Here is a 14,135-nt window from a genome sequence, read left to right as displayed (position 1 = left end):
AGGAGAAGCAGCCTGCTGCCTGACTGTGCTATTCCTTCTGCTAGAAATGATCAGCCCCTACTTCTACACCTGGTTCACTCCCACTTGTTCTCCAGCTTGGCACCACCCTCCTTCAATCAGTTCTCAAACGATGAAATGGAAACCGAAGCATCAGGCCCCGTCCAGGGGGTGCGGATTCAGCAGGGACCAAGACCCACAGAGGGAAAACAGGAGCCCTCAGCCCCAAGGGGAGTTAAGAGTGAAGATTCAGATGTGAGGTGAAGTGGGCGGCCTGGCCAGAGCGGCACCAGATCCGGCTGGAGACGAAGGGAGGTTCAACCATGCCTTCCAGGACATGTGGAGGATTTTCATGTGCTCCCCAAGAGCAGCGGTGGGCCAAAGAGAAGCCAGATGTGACATAACGTATGTGCCTTTAGTGAAAATTGATCACTGCCACTTCTGGAACAGGAGCGTGGACTGCAAGGTAAGAGGGGCAGAAAACTCAGTCGGGGTCCTGTGCAGCAGTCCTGGGGAGAGGTGACGGCAGCGGGGCCGGGTGGATGAGGATGGAAAGAAGCAGACAGAAGAGAGGATTTTTAGGAGACACACCGAACAGAGCTTTGGGACTGACAAGGGGACAGGGAAAGGGAGACGGAGGATGACTCAAGCCCATGGCCTAAGATACTATTTACTGAGACAGGGACACTGGAGGGAGAGCAGGCCTGTCGGAGTGTGGCGTGGGGGTGGGGAGAGGGCTTCAGTTTTGGGCACGCTGAACTGAAAGAACCTGCGAGACATCCAAGAGGAGACACAGGGCAGGCCATCAGATAGAGTCCACTCCTCAGGACAGGCCTCAGTCTAGATCAGAGGTGAAAATGTGGGAACTCTCGTACAGAAGGTAATTAAAACCACGATGGGTAAAATAAGAAATCACAGGAACTAAGACATCTGCTCTCCAAGGCTGAGCCAGAGCCTCCATTGCCCCGATGAACACTCCCGACCACGCGGTCGAGCGCACCGCCAAAGGCCTCCCCCTTCCCCGCCCCCGGCACAGCCACTTTGTATTTATGTATGTCTCCCTGGAAGACAATAAACACCTCAGACGCAGGATCGGATCTTACTCATTTTTGTACCCAAGTCTCGGCATGGTTCCCAAGGCATGAAACACATTCAATAAAATGTCTGTGCGAGCTTAACTGTTAGCTTGAAATTATTAAAAAGCAGTATCTACACACAAGCACACACACACATACAAATTTACGAGCTCAGGCTCCGGAGCAGATTGCTTGGATTACATCCAGACTCTAACCCGAACCGGTCATGTGACCTGGGGCAAGTTATTCAACGCCTTTGGGCCTCAATGTGCACGGCTGTAAAGCAAGGTAAGGCCCATAACAGCATCTACCATGGTGTTGGGCAAACTAAAATTTCATGCAAAGCCCTTAGCACCGTGCTTGGACACGGTCAACATTCAGATTTGGCCATTCTCATTGCTACTATTATTATCTCCTTCTTTCATCTTCCATGGATAGAGAAATGTTCAAAAATGGAAAGGATTTCCAGTTATTCCTTGCGGTCCTGGGCCTCCAGCTTTGTAACACAAAAACAGAACATGTTGCTTCAAGTCTAAAAGCAAGGGATAAAAATAAAGAATACAATTTTGAGGTATCTGGTAAATAAAATTATTTAAAAAACATCTAAATTCAACAGTGAATTTTTTACAAATCTCCAATAATAACCAAACGATTACAAACCAATAAAAGGTAGTTGTTGACTGTGTGGGTTTTTTTTTTTTGGGGGGAGGCGGGAGGGTTGGATGGGAGGGATGCGCGTTGGGGAGAGACAGGGACAAGAAAGAATCTGACCAAGTCTACTGCAAATTACAAAACTGGTATTTTGCTGATTTTTATTTAGCTGGGTACCTGCCAAAACAGGAAAGTCGAATATTAAGTTGCAACACAACTGCTTATCATGTTCTTTTATTTAAAGTGTAAATTTATCATGCTCTTTTCAAGCGTAAGGCTTCAGTTTTCCCCAGCAGCTCTTAAATGTGTCTGTATTTTCCCATATTATGAGCTATCATTTTAAGAACCACCAAGTTTATCTCTTTACAGAGAATCCTAATATTTGTTCTAAGTTACCCATCATGACTAACTACAACTTGTGAGGCTAGTTTAGCCATTAAGCTGGTGCTTATAATACAGCATAATTTTTAAAAGATTATTATTTTCTTTGCAAGTATGAAAGTTAATTCATTGGATCACTACCAAACTGAATATACCCTCTTTCAGCTTGTGGGTGGTGTCGGGGTTGGCATGCATAAAGTTCAAATTTCTCTGTACTCTGATTTTTATTTCAAGGGTGCGAATGCAGGGTTCAAACTTGAACTGCTAACTGCTTATCAAGAACTGAATCAAGAGAAAGCACTGCAAGGTGAACACACAATAGGTGGCATTTCCTATTTCGACAGATTTCCTTTTAACTGCTTTTATAGGTTTACCCTTCATATAAAATGTCTGCTCTTATGTAGACAACCTGCTTAAGGTCTAGGTCATGTTTAGCTGTCCTTTAAAAAGAAAAGAACATGAGATTATGAAATTAGCTACTTGGAAAATAGTGAACAGAGTTCACTTTTCTAGTTAAAAAATAGTTTCTACTGCTTAGTAAAAAATGCAACATACTTAAATGAAAACAAATGGGACTGCACAGTGAATATTCTTTCCGCATGTAAGCACCATTAAGAATTTCTTGTTTTACTCAGAAATGGGCAGATCTTTCATTGATTGAGGGCTGTGTCACTCAAAAAAGACAAATATGTAGAACTTGGCTACAGACAAGAAGAAAATCATACAATTTTTACAACTGGAAACTAAGGTCTGTGAAAAGGACTAAAGGATACTGATTTAAAATCAGCACAATAGTAAACTGAGTAACTGATAAAAAGGTACAAGTAAAAGAAAGTATTCTTACATAGAACACACAGCAAGAGCGATAAGGAAGTTTTCTGATCGGAACACTGGTTCTTAACTTAAGAAAAAGCCAAAACAAACAAAATCAAAGCTATAAGGAGGCATGAGCCCCAAAGATATTGATTAACTAATCTTTGTAGGGCCCTGATTTTAAAAACATTTCCAAGTTGGTTCTAATGCGCAGTCAGTTGAGAACCACTGGGCTGAAACACCACAAAAGGTCATCAAAATAATGGAATTTCCCTCTCAGTAGCCCTTAAAATGGGTTATAGTCTCATATCAGGGCTGTTTATCATAGAGAAAGAACATCAAGATTTCTGCACTCTGTTTACCATGCATTGTTTCCTTAACTCGGATTCATGCATTAACCTGTCACAATCTGCCCCCTGCCTCTGCATGGCAGGAAATGTTGGAAATGAACGGCTCACTGCTGAATCCAATGTCATGGCTGACACCTCCTCCTACTGGACCTCTCCAGAGCACACAGCACTGGGAACCCGATTCTCAAAATGCTTCCTCACCATCCCCTAACCTTGGCTTCTGAGGCTCCTTTCCCAGGTTCTCCTCCCATCTCAAATACTGCTCCGTCGGCCCCTTAAATCATCAAATTCTTCAGTGAAGTCCATGACGGCCCCTGAAAAGCTCAACAATTGGTTCCAAAGATGCAAAACCCCTTGAAATTGCAGAAACACAAATTTAGATGTGTACCTGAGAAGGCCCTTGTTTTCTGCATATTCTCAAGTGAGTTTAAGATCCCGGAAGGTAATAAACCACTGCCCTGAATCCTTCTCTTCTTTAAGCTTTCCAGCTTCAACTGCTAATCGTAAATTCATGGTTCTGACTTCAATTCTGACCTATCAGAGATCTGAATCCACTTCCTGTCCGTGAGGTATATTCATTCAATTAAACCAACACATCCACAATTCAAAATTAATCCCCTCAGAAATACTTGCTGTCTCTAGATTCTTAATTTTAGTTAACAGAGCCACCACCCAACACTCACACATCTGAATCAGAAATTGCAGAATCATCCGTCATCCCTTCTTTTTCTCCTAGACCCCAGTAACTTTTCATCTCGTTTCTTTTTTGCAGCCCAGGAGTCAGTGTATTATTTGAGGCTTTCACATGTCACGACGGCTACAGCCTTCTAGTGGAACTCTGCTTGCAGTCTCCACAATTTAGCCCGTCTACCAAACAAGCTACCAGAACTGTCTTCCTCATTGTGTCACACCCCTGCTTAAGAAATCTCTCTTGGCTCTCTTACCCTGACAGCACAAAATCAACTTTTTTGGCTTGGAATGCAGTCAGTTTCATGTCTCCAAATTACCTTTTGTAACCTAAACTTCCACTTCCTCCACTTCCAACACACCTTAACAATTGCAACTTTCCACCATTTCTCTTGCAATACCAGGCCCTTTCCTGACTTTCTATCTGCCTAGGATGCCCCTTCCCCACTCCTTCAACTAACAAACTCTCACTCTTAAGTGCATTCATTTAGTATGCAACTAACGTGAACGTACCACTGCAGCCAGACACTGGGAACCGGTTCAGAATAAAACGACGGGGTAAGGAACCCTCATGGCAGTTGTATTCAGTGGAAGAAACAGACAACAAATTGACAAGCAATGAAAATAATTAGACAATGTGATATGTCTTACATTCCAGGAAATGAGATGACAAAAGAGAAACTTCAGAATCATCCAGGAAGGCTTCTTAACTTCTTGGAGATGGGAAATTATTTTTAAAATGAGATCTTGAAGGACAAGGAGCCAGTCACAGGGAACACTGACAGAAGACACTCCCAAGCAGAGGGCACAGCAAATGTGAAGGTACTGACTGTATTAAAACTGTCTACTGGATGGTAGGTAGGCACCATGCTCCTTGAAGAGAACTGTTTAATATAAACATGTGTCTTTACAATGTGGCTTAGTGGCAAGCAAATGGTCATCAACTCAATCAACAGTTGCTGAATTAAATGAATAAGAACAACTGAAAGAATTGTGGGGTTCGGGAACAGTGGAAAGAGCAGACACCCTCCACCATAACAGCAAGACTCTTAGTAGCCCCAGCAAACTCAAGTTCTCTAACGGCATCCTACTATCTCATTTCACTTTCTGATAAGTTCCACTCGGTGCTCCTGCACCTCACAAGTCATTATTGGTCTTAGTTCAGACCCTCAAATCCTACAGGGCAACTGCGTTCCAGGTACTCTCACAAATACAGAAATGTAATACAATTCTGACGTAAGGAAAGAATTATTTTAACTAAAACACACATACAAACCCTGAGCACTTTTGATATATATATTCCCTTCTTTTTGCCCTGAGTTACACTCTCCATTTCACCTGCAAGGGTCCTAACTCATCCATATCCTGAGTTCACTGCATGACAGCTGGTTACAGACTGGCTACCCTGTCATTGACTTTCAGCACATGAGCCATCTAGTGAACAGGGTTTAATAATAAAGCCATTATGCCTGTCTTTACAAAGTGAGAGTGAGGATATAACACAAGACAAATTAAGTCAAGGATACAGTTTGAGACATTTGAATCTCTTCCAATTTAACAGGCCCCAAACAAAAAAGCCTAGAAAGAGTTCATTAAAAGGCACACATTCTTAACATACACACAAATTAAACAATTATCCAAGTGGGTTTACCCTATGCATTGAAGCAGAATTTTCAAGATTACTGGCCAGCAAAAGGTTTTCTCTAAACATTTACATTAGCAATGTGCTGCTGAGAAAATGATAAAAGTATCTTTCATAGTTTCTTTTTTATCAGTTGTGAACTGTTGAGCCACATCATATCCTTTATCTCAGGTCCTCCCCCACCAACAAAAAAGAACGGAGAACTGAGTTAAGAAATCTGGGGCACCTCTGAGATGAGCACACCAAGCACAACACTTCCTGTGTTGAGGAAGGGCTGATGAATTGGTGACTGTACCTTCAACATGGCTGTGCCTCTTACAAGCATCCTAACTTGCCACTAGCAGAGATCCTGGGATGTGGTCAACCCATGAGCAATTCAGGGATGCTCACTACAAACTCACTAGTCTGCACATGCATACAAGCAACTGGAGACACCCAAGATGCTCACTGTAGCCACAGGCAGGTGAGAAAAAGGCTTTGTAGTTCAACAAAAGTATCTGGCAAATTGAAAAGAGTAGAGAGGTTCTTGTTCCACAAAAGCGTCAGGTTCATCATGAATCTTAGCAGAAGTTCAAACAGGGACAGGGCCTAAAAGTGTTAGCCATAGTCATAAGCCAAATGCCCATCTTCAGCTTTGCACTTCTGGGTTACACACTGGCTTTAGCCTCTTCAACACCCGTCCCTGAAAAAGGGTGGTGTGAAGAACACCAGGGAAACACAAACAATGAGTTAGAATGAAACATGCAGGTTTTATTCTGGACGATAGTATTGACAACCTAGAGACCAGTTTTCCTAAAAATCTCCCAATGCAGTTCTCAGAATATCTAACATTAAGGATATACACATGTACATGTATATACATGAAACAGCCATGATCATTTCCTTGCTTATCTCAATAATATTTTAGATCCAGAATCCACAATGGCTGCAGGAATTATGCTAACAATATTATATCAATACTACATCTACTCTAGCCAATGTAATTATTAGTTCTCAGTGAAATCAACAGTAGCAACTACATGTCACTTTCTTTAAACAGGAAAACAAAAGCCACACCTCTAAATACAAGCATATCTGCCAACCTTCTTGGGTGGGGAAAGGAAGGTAAGCCAGCTAAAACAAATAAAGACAAAACAATATGGAAGGAGTTATAAAACTTTACCCTTGTACATATAAAGCAAAACATATTTTTAATAATGTTTTATATAAACTTCTATATGTTTAATAAAAATATTATTTCAACTAAAAACAAAGACCTAGATATTAGCCAAAATAGGAAAGAAGAATTTGTGATTTATGTACTTAAGCAGATATATTTTATTTTCTAGTCAGCAGTTTCAAAGGAACATACAATTAAACTAAAACACTTGGACTTAACATTAAAAAGTTAGCCATTTCAATAGCAGCCTAATAAACAAAGCTATGTAATTATCAGATTATTCCTTGATTAGACAGCCTCAGTATTTGGTGTGAGCTGTACCATAATCAAATAATTTTGCAACCTTGAATTATTGGTGCAGAGCAGCAGATTCAGCTACCTCTAAAATTACGAGGACACTACTATGTAGAGCAGGTTTACAGTGACATAGAAAACTCAAGTTAAATGGCTTGACAATGACACCAATTAAGTTTCAAGTTTACCATCACCTAAGGTTATACAAGTAATAAATAGCGTCTTCTAAAAAAAGACTAATTCTGCTAAATGAAACCATCAGGGGCTATTCCTTTTATTCAGAAGTACCATACAGCTAAACAAGCAGCCGAGTCCGCAGGGAAATAGCGTTTGAATAGCTGCAACATGGCGCCAGAGCAGGCTTTGTTGGCCTTCCTTTTCCAACGAACAGAGACGTCTCTTTTTACTGAGTCCATCTGCCATGATAACCAGATGCCCGTGTGACAATTCAGAATTAAAACAAAAAGTGCTTCCCCGCTCTCAAGACCTAACAGCAGAGTTGAGTCCAACAGTCAGTGATCACAAAGAATTTCAATGTTTTAACAGCCTCCAAATGAAGGAAACAAAGTATTCAAGTGGTCTAAGGGTTCACCTTTAATGTGCTACTTCATATCACTGCGATTAGCACCAGCTAGCAGTTTTGCTGCTAACTCCGCAGAACTTTGTTACAAGTGCTTTATGCTTACTTCTCACAGCAACCCAATGAGGTGGTACTAATATTAACTCTATTCTGTAGATGAGGAAACTGGGGAATGAAGGCAGTGAAAAAACCTGCTCAAGGCCATAACCAGCTAGTAAGCAACAAAGCTACCATGCTCAACACAGGCAGCTTGTATCCAGAGTCCATGCTCTTGTCTTTTTCTTTTTTTCTTTTTAAATTGTGTGTGTGTGTGTTTGCAGGTGGTAATTAGGGTTATTTATTTATTTTAATGGAGGTACTGGGGACTGAAGCCAGGACCTCGTGTATGCTAAGCACACACTCTACCAATGAGCTGCATCCTCCCACCAGAGTCCATGCTCTTAAGTGCTACACTAACCTTAATCCCAAGAAAGCATAACTGATTTTGATATGAAAATACTTATAATTTATCAGGAAGAGAAAGGTTAATGCCTGATTCTTTGAAACCACTTAATTAATAAAAACAAATTTTGACTTCTTTCAAAATGTTGTGAGTTCTCAGTGAGTTAAAAAGCAAAAACATATCATGGACCAGCATCTATAGATAGATGTCTATAAAGGTAAATACGACAGTAACAGGAGTCATCCATACATGTCCTGAGAAGACTGTCCTTAACACAACCCGATTTTCTGTCTTTCTTATTGGATGAATATTGCATGGACAGAGTCACCAGCCAAAGTTGTGTGCTGCATTTTTTGGGTGAAATTTTAAACAGTTTCATTACTGATTCCTTACAAGAAGGCTGATTTGAGCTTTCCCAGAATTGATCTTAGTGTGTTTTTTAACATTTAATGAGGTCCCTAGCAGCATTATTCCCATCACAAAACAAGCCATTTAAACCAAACCGTGAATTTTATCACCCTTTAGTCACAAGATCAGATCAGATGAGTACAATTTTTGATAGGACCTGACTCCTCTCCATGAATGACATACTTCTGGAGTCTTGCTTTTTCACTATACACACGCACACACTCCATTTCTCTTCTAAAAGACGGATTGTGTCACAACACAGAAATCAAATTTGTCTAGAAGGCCTGAAAAGACCTCAGCTATACATACACTCTTTCACCCTTTTGAAATTATCCAAAGTGGTAATTATGTGACAAGAACAGATACTGTATCTACTCAAGGCAGTAAACCATTTTTTTTTATTATTTGAATTGGTTTAAAAAAAAAAAACAAATGTAATCATGTTTGAGAAAACTTGCAGCCAGTAAAAAGTTAATTTTAGGCACCAAGAATTAGACTCCTAATTAGATTCGATGCCCAAAGGTTCCCCTTATCCACTAAATAAGTCCCTGAAGTGAAAGAAATTTTTTTTAAAAAAGATAAATATCCTTTCATGTTAATCTTCAAAATACACACACACACACACACAAACACACAGACAAACAAAACATGAATATACAGTATGATGGTGACTTACAGTCTGGATGCTCAAGAAACTTCTAATTTAGCAGATATGATGAAATCCATACACCAACAACTGTAGCACTATGCAGTGTGTAATAGCGGGTTTAAAATTCAAATTTGTTTGTCACATTTTGGTATCCATGTATGTCACTTCTCTGCTATCTACAAGTGCACAAAAAGCACCTGAAGAGAAATACCTTCCATCAGCTTTGCACACTTGCTGTGGCACCAGGCATATTAAAGGGGCAACAAATATGGGTGTAAATTTCAGGAAATCTTTATTTATTAATTCATAATAACAGCTAAACTTTCAAAGCATTACAGATTTTCGGCCATTATGGGAACATTCTACTCTCAATTCAAACTTAATTTTTCATAGCAATAATAAGTCATCACATGGTTTATGATGCAACAGAAGGAAATCAGTCACCAGGTAATTACAGGCCTCCTTCACCTAAAAACAGCACTGACACCCACTCAACCAGATTATACAATACTTGCTAATTTTTAAATAATGTGCCACATCCATGATAAGAAATAATACTCTGGAAAAAATATTCAGCTGTGTATTTGGTATGTATCCATTCTACTTTATAGCAAATTCTGCACATTCTATATATGTATACATTGACAAAAAAATTTTATTTCAGAGTTTTCTACACACACAAAAAAAATTGTGGGACACACTTACATTGTTCCCTCTGGGGTGGGAGGCATAGCTCAGTGGAAGAGCGCATGCTTGGTATGCACGAGGTCCTGGGTTCAATCCCCGCTGCCTCCATTAAAAAAAAATTGTTCTAATTCGGCAAAATTTAATTTCAGTCAAATATTAAGATGCAAAATGATCAGAAAAGACAGGTGTTAAGAAAAGTGTTTTAGAGTAAGAATTATGAAAATTTAAGGTTCAATGAAAAACACACGGCAGTCTTACAATACTCTTTAAAAAAGTGACTACATCTCCAATTACAGTATTACCACTTGGACTTCTAAAACATCCTTCACTTCAAAAAGTTGCAACATTTTTACACGCCTTACTTCAATACCGTCTTGAGCCTCCACATCAGGCACACATCACTGCACAGCCAACAGTGATTCGGAATGAACACAGAACATCTGATACGACCTCGCCAGTTCTCCAAATAAAGGGTAGGGATACAGAGGGAAAATGCAACAGACAAAGTAACATTAATAAAAAGGATACACAGGCCAAGGACGTATGTTGAAAAACTCCACAGAAACAGAAATAAAACAAATAACAGAAAAACAACATTTTAAACTTTATTGGGGAGGGGTAATTGGGTATTTATTTATTTATTTATTTATATGGAGGTACTGGGGATTGAACCCAGGACCTCATACGTGTTAAGCACACACTCTACTACTGAGCTATACCCTCCCACCAAAAAGAGATCATTTTTGATTGGCATGTGATTAAGGAGAGGAACTAAGACAACACAAAACGTTGGGAGTGTTGGAGCAGAGAGCAGGGAAAACAGGGATTGTTAATAAAGGTGGAAATTAGGGCTGAAACACCCCCCCCTCCCCCAAATATGGAAGGGATAAGGGACAGAGGCAGCAGCAAATAAGATCTAGGTGACGTTGACTGTGATGGCAGCTTGGAGACTGAGGGAATTCACTAAGTCTCAGATGCACTATGAAAATCCTGGGACTCAACATCCAATAGCCTCAAATGTGGTCATCTTCCAGTATATCCTTCACAGAAGTACAGCTATATGAAAAGATTAACCAACAGTCCTTGATTCATTAATCTAAAGATGACAATATCAGCTTTTTCTTCTTAAGAGGCTTAAAATGCAATTTTAAGTTTTCCAGTGTTTACACTTCCCATCTTTGTTAAAGGAAACTGTCCACCTCGTTGCACATATATGAAATTCCTTTAACAAGAGATGCTGAACCTTAATTTAGTGAGTCAAAAACTGTATTCTGGCTTCAGTCAACCAGTCAAGAGCACATAGCAGCAGATCGTTACAGTTTCTGAGACTGATTTTGAGGGCAAACTACGAAAAGAGGAGGCTGGGAACAAGGATGACACCTTTTTGTTTCAGACAAGCCAGGGTTAGTGAAAAAGGTAAAGGACAAACAGAAACCGTGGTTGTCATAATTGATTCTGCAATTTATCAGCTTTATTTTCATCTTTAATCTTCAACTTTATATAAGGAGCTTTTCCCCCACTGGACAGAAAATGGTATTACTGTAGTATGTAATGTGGCCATTTCAGTACACCACAGGAAAACCTCATTTATTGTCCTGGAATGGTTTTGGAAAGCATAAAATCATTAAGCAGTTAGTGATGTAAAGCTTAAAGAGAGATCATAAGCTGATGAGTATGTAACCGGACATATCAACTGCAAATAATTCCTCAAACCGCACAGAGATAAAAGTCCTTTCTCAATGTGAATGAACTGCCATTTTCTCAAACTTTCAAAGAGACTGCAGATTATGTTAGAATAGCTGAACCTTCTCATATTTCCCTTTTTTCAATTTCCCCAGAGAATCTGTCATTATTTCTCCACACAAAAACCACACCAAGCTTTGTTTCCTTTTCTTTCCCTGAGCCAATTTTAAGGCACTGTTCTTGACCCTAAATTCACAAGCCCACGCTGGTTAACTGCCAGTGTCGCTTTGGAACTGCAGGTGACAGATGCAGTCAGAGAGCTCACAGATGTGGATTGGCTGCAGTCTGAATCCTATTACAATGAGCACACTGACAGAGCCCGCAGATGCACATCTCGGCAGAAGGAGAGAGTTTTAAAAATCGTCATTCCCAATTAAATCCACTTTTAGGGCTCTTACTGGCTATCACTCAGAGCATATCCCGACTCTCAATCCTCCTTAGCCCTCTCTACAATTCATTTTACCTTTCTCAGTTCCTCATCCTTCTTCATCAAGCCTAATTTTTCTGCTACTAATAATAAAATAAGGCGAGGCTGTTGGCATTGCCAGAACCAGGAACCGATGAAGGTGCTATTTGGGAGCATTCCAGCCGCGGCAGAGGCAGCTGTAAGTTTCCTGGGAAGCGACGGACCCCTAGCATCTCTGCACGATTTCTCTTCCCCTGGGTGAGGGCTCCATAGAGACAGATGGGCAATCTCCCTTCCGTCTTTCGCAGTGGTGGCTAACAGGAAAAATACAACACCTCTTTTCTTATCCCACACCCCGCTGGATAACGCTCCCAGGCAGTGACGCCCCACCCCCACCCCGTTATCCCTGATGAGATCCCCAAATAACACCCTGTCCTCCCAAGAACTGGACCCTCCCTCGGCCCCCGGACCGATTCCCCGCAGCTGAGCGCCTCTCCTCCAGGCATCCGCCCCCGCACACCCCGCCCGCAGCGCGGCCCCGGCTCCGCACACGCCCGCCCCGCGCCCAGACGCCCCGCACCCGGCACTCAGGCCGCCCGGCCGCCCGCGCTCCCCCTGCCCAGGGTCGCCGACGGGGTTACCGTGGGAAGAGCGGGCGGCGGCAAAGGACGCGGCGGCAGCGCTGCTGCCGGTTGCGGCGGACGCGAAGAATAAGCTGGAGGACAAGGATGATGATGAGGCGGGCTCGCTCCCCAGTCTCCATGGAACTCCCGCCCCGGCCCGTTGCTAGGAGCCCCCAAGGCCCGGGCTCCGTCTTTCGTGCTTTGTTGTTCCGGGTACAGGGCGGCCGCCGCTTCCCCGCGACAATAAATAGACAAGACGCGGGAGAGCATAGAGACGGCGTGCGGAGGCTAGAGCGCCGCCGGACAGGGCTCCTCTGGATTCCTCGCTAGCCACTCACTTCCGTCTCTCGCTGCTCCCTCACTTTCCCCCGCCCCTTCCCCCACTTTCTCTTCCTTTTTCCTGGTTGCCCAGGTCGGGCCGCGCCTGCCGAAGTGCTTAGATTGGTGTGGGTAGTAGGGGAAAGGTATGATTAGGATAGACGTTTTTTGCTTGAGAATCGCCTAAAAAGATTTCGAAAGAACTGTATATCCCTTGTGCATTTTTAGCTGGTAGCTGAACGTGAACACGTTATTTCTGGCGGACAGCTTATTATACACAGACTTTTTTTCCCCCAGAACCTTAGAACTTTCTCGTTAGCTCAATTTGTAGAAAAGGTTCGCCATTCAACATAATTAGCGAAGCTGATTCTAACGAAGATATTTTCTGTCTGAAAAAAGTCCTGCTTCGCTTTTTCGGTTAAAATAAACGCGTTAATTTATGCCTTCGTGATAAAGCTCTCATTAAGGAATTGTAACCGTAGTCCTAAAAGAGGTAGGATATGAGAGAATGGATACACGGATAGATTGATAGGATGGAGAGAGACAGAGACAGAAAAGGCAGGGAGTGTAGGTCAGACTTCTGTCGCGTGTCCCGTCGATATTCCTTACTCAACTTGGGTTTGCGGTCGGACTCTGCCTTGGGAGCCGGGAGGCACTTCACAGGCTTTTACGCCGCGTAGCCGGATCCAAAAAGGATGGGAGGTGGGAAAGGGCTGCTGCAGGCTGGGGCTCACGTGGAAGCTGGGTGCCTGGGGACCGAGACCCTTCTGCCGCTCTGCGCCCCAGTAGCCTTGGAATGACCCGGGGGACCCCGAGGGGCGCACATTCGCCAGTTTGAACCGACGCGCTGGGGTCCGCGGGTGCTCTCGGGACCCCTTGGGGGGTGATCCAGGAGGCGCTGCCTGCTGGAGCGAGACCCGAATAACGGCCCCGGGAGCTCCAGGCAGCGCGGAACCCCGCAGCGCCCCCGGAGCCCCACTCCCAGGCCAGCGCAGGCCTCTGCTCCAGAGCTGGGCTGCAGTCAGAAACCTCTGGTACTGGATGAAGCCAACGGGCAGCTCTGATTTAATAAAAGGCCCTGAGGCGGGCTCCTGGGTCCCCGGACTCTGATTGGTGTGAATCTTATGCATGAAAAATGGTAACGCCACAGTCCTTTTGAAAGAAAAGACATAAGCTGACTTCTGGGGGAATTTGGGAGTAGGCGACCATTTGGGTATTTCACTATTTAC

General features: G+C 42.7%; 1 protein-coding gene and 1 non-coding gene across 5 annotated transcripts in view; one reads left to right on the top strand and one right to left on the bottom strand.

Annotated features, from left to right (window-relative positions):
• Window positions 1–13,588, bottom strand: part of TBPL1 (TATA-box binding protein like 1) — a 30,273-nt gene extending 16,685 nt beyond the window's left edge. The window contains exon 1 of one of the 4 annotated variants that reach the window (XM_072965900.1): window positions 13,516–13,588. Coding sequence is in view for 1 of the 4 variants with exons in the window: in XM_072965898.1 (XP_072821999.1) it covers window positions 12,607–12,728 (122 nt within the window). In the remaining 3 variants the exon portion in view is untranslated. Of the gene's footprint in view, window positions 1–9,156; window positions 9,178–12,606; window positions 12,946–13,515 lie in introns of those variants that run through there. The other 3 variants (XM_072965898.1, XM_006200071.4, XM_072965901.1) reach the window with 3 other exon arrangements.
• TRNAT-GGU (transfer RNA threonine (anticodon GGU)) lies at window positions 9,853–9,924 on the top strand. The gene has a single exon. It is a non-coding gene; the product is annotated as a tRNA-Thr (tRNA).
• Window positions 13,589–14,135: the final 547 nt, after the last annotated feature.

This window comes from Vicugna pacos, chromosome 8 (assembly GCF_048564905.1).
Source record: "Vicugna pacos chromosome 8, VicPac4, whole genome shotgun sequence".
Lineage (NCBI taxonomy): Eukaryota > Metazoa > Chordata > Mammalia > Artiodactyla > Camelidae > Vicugna > Vicugna pacos.
This window is presented reverse-complemented; position numbering and strand designations above follow the sequence as displayed.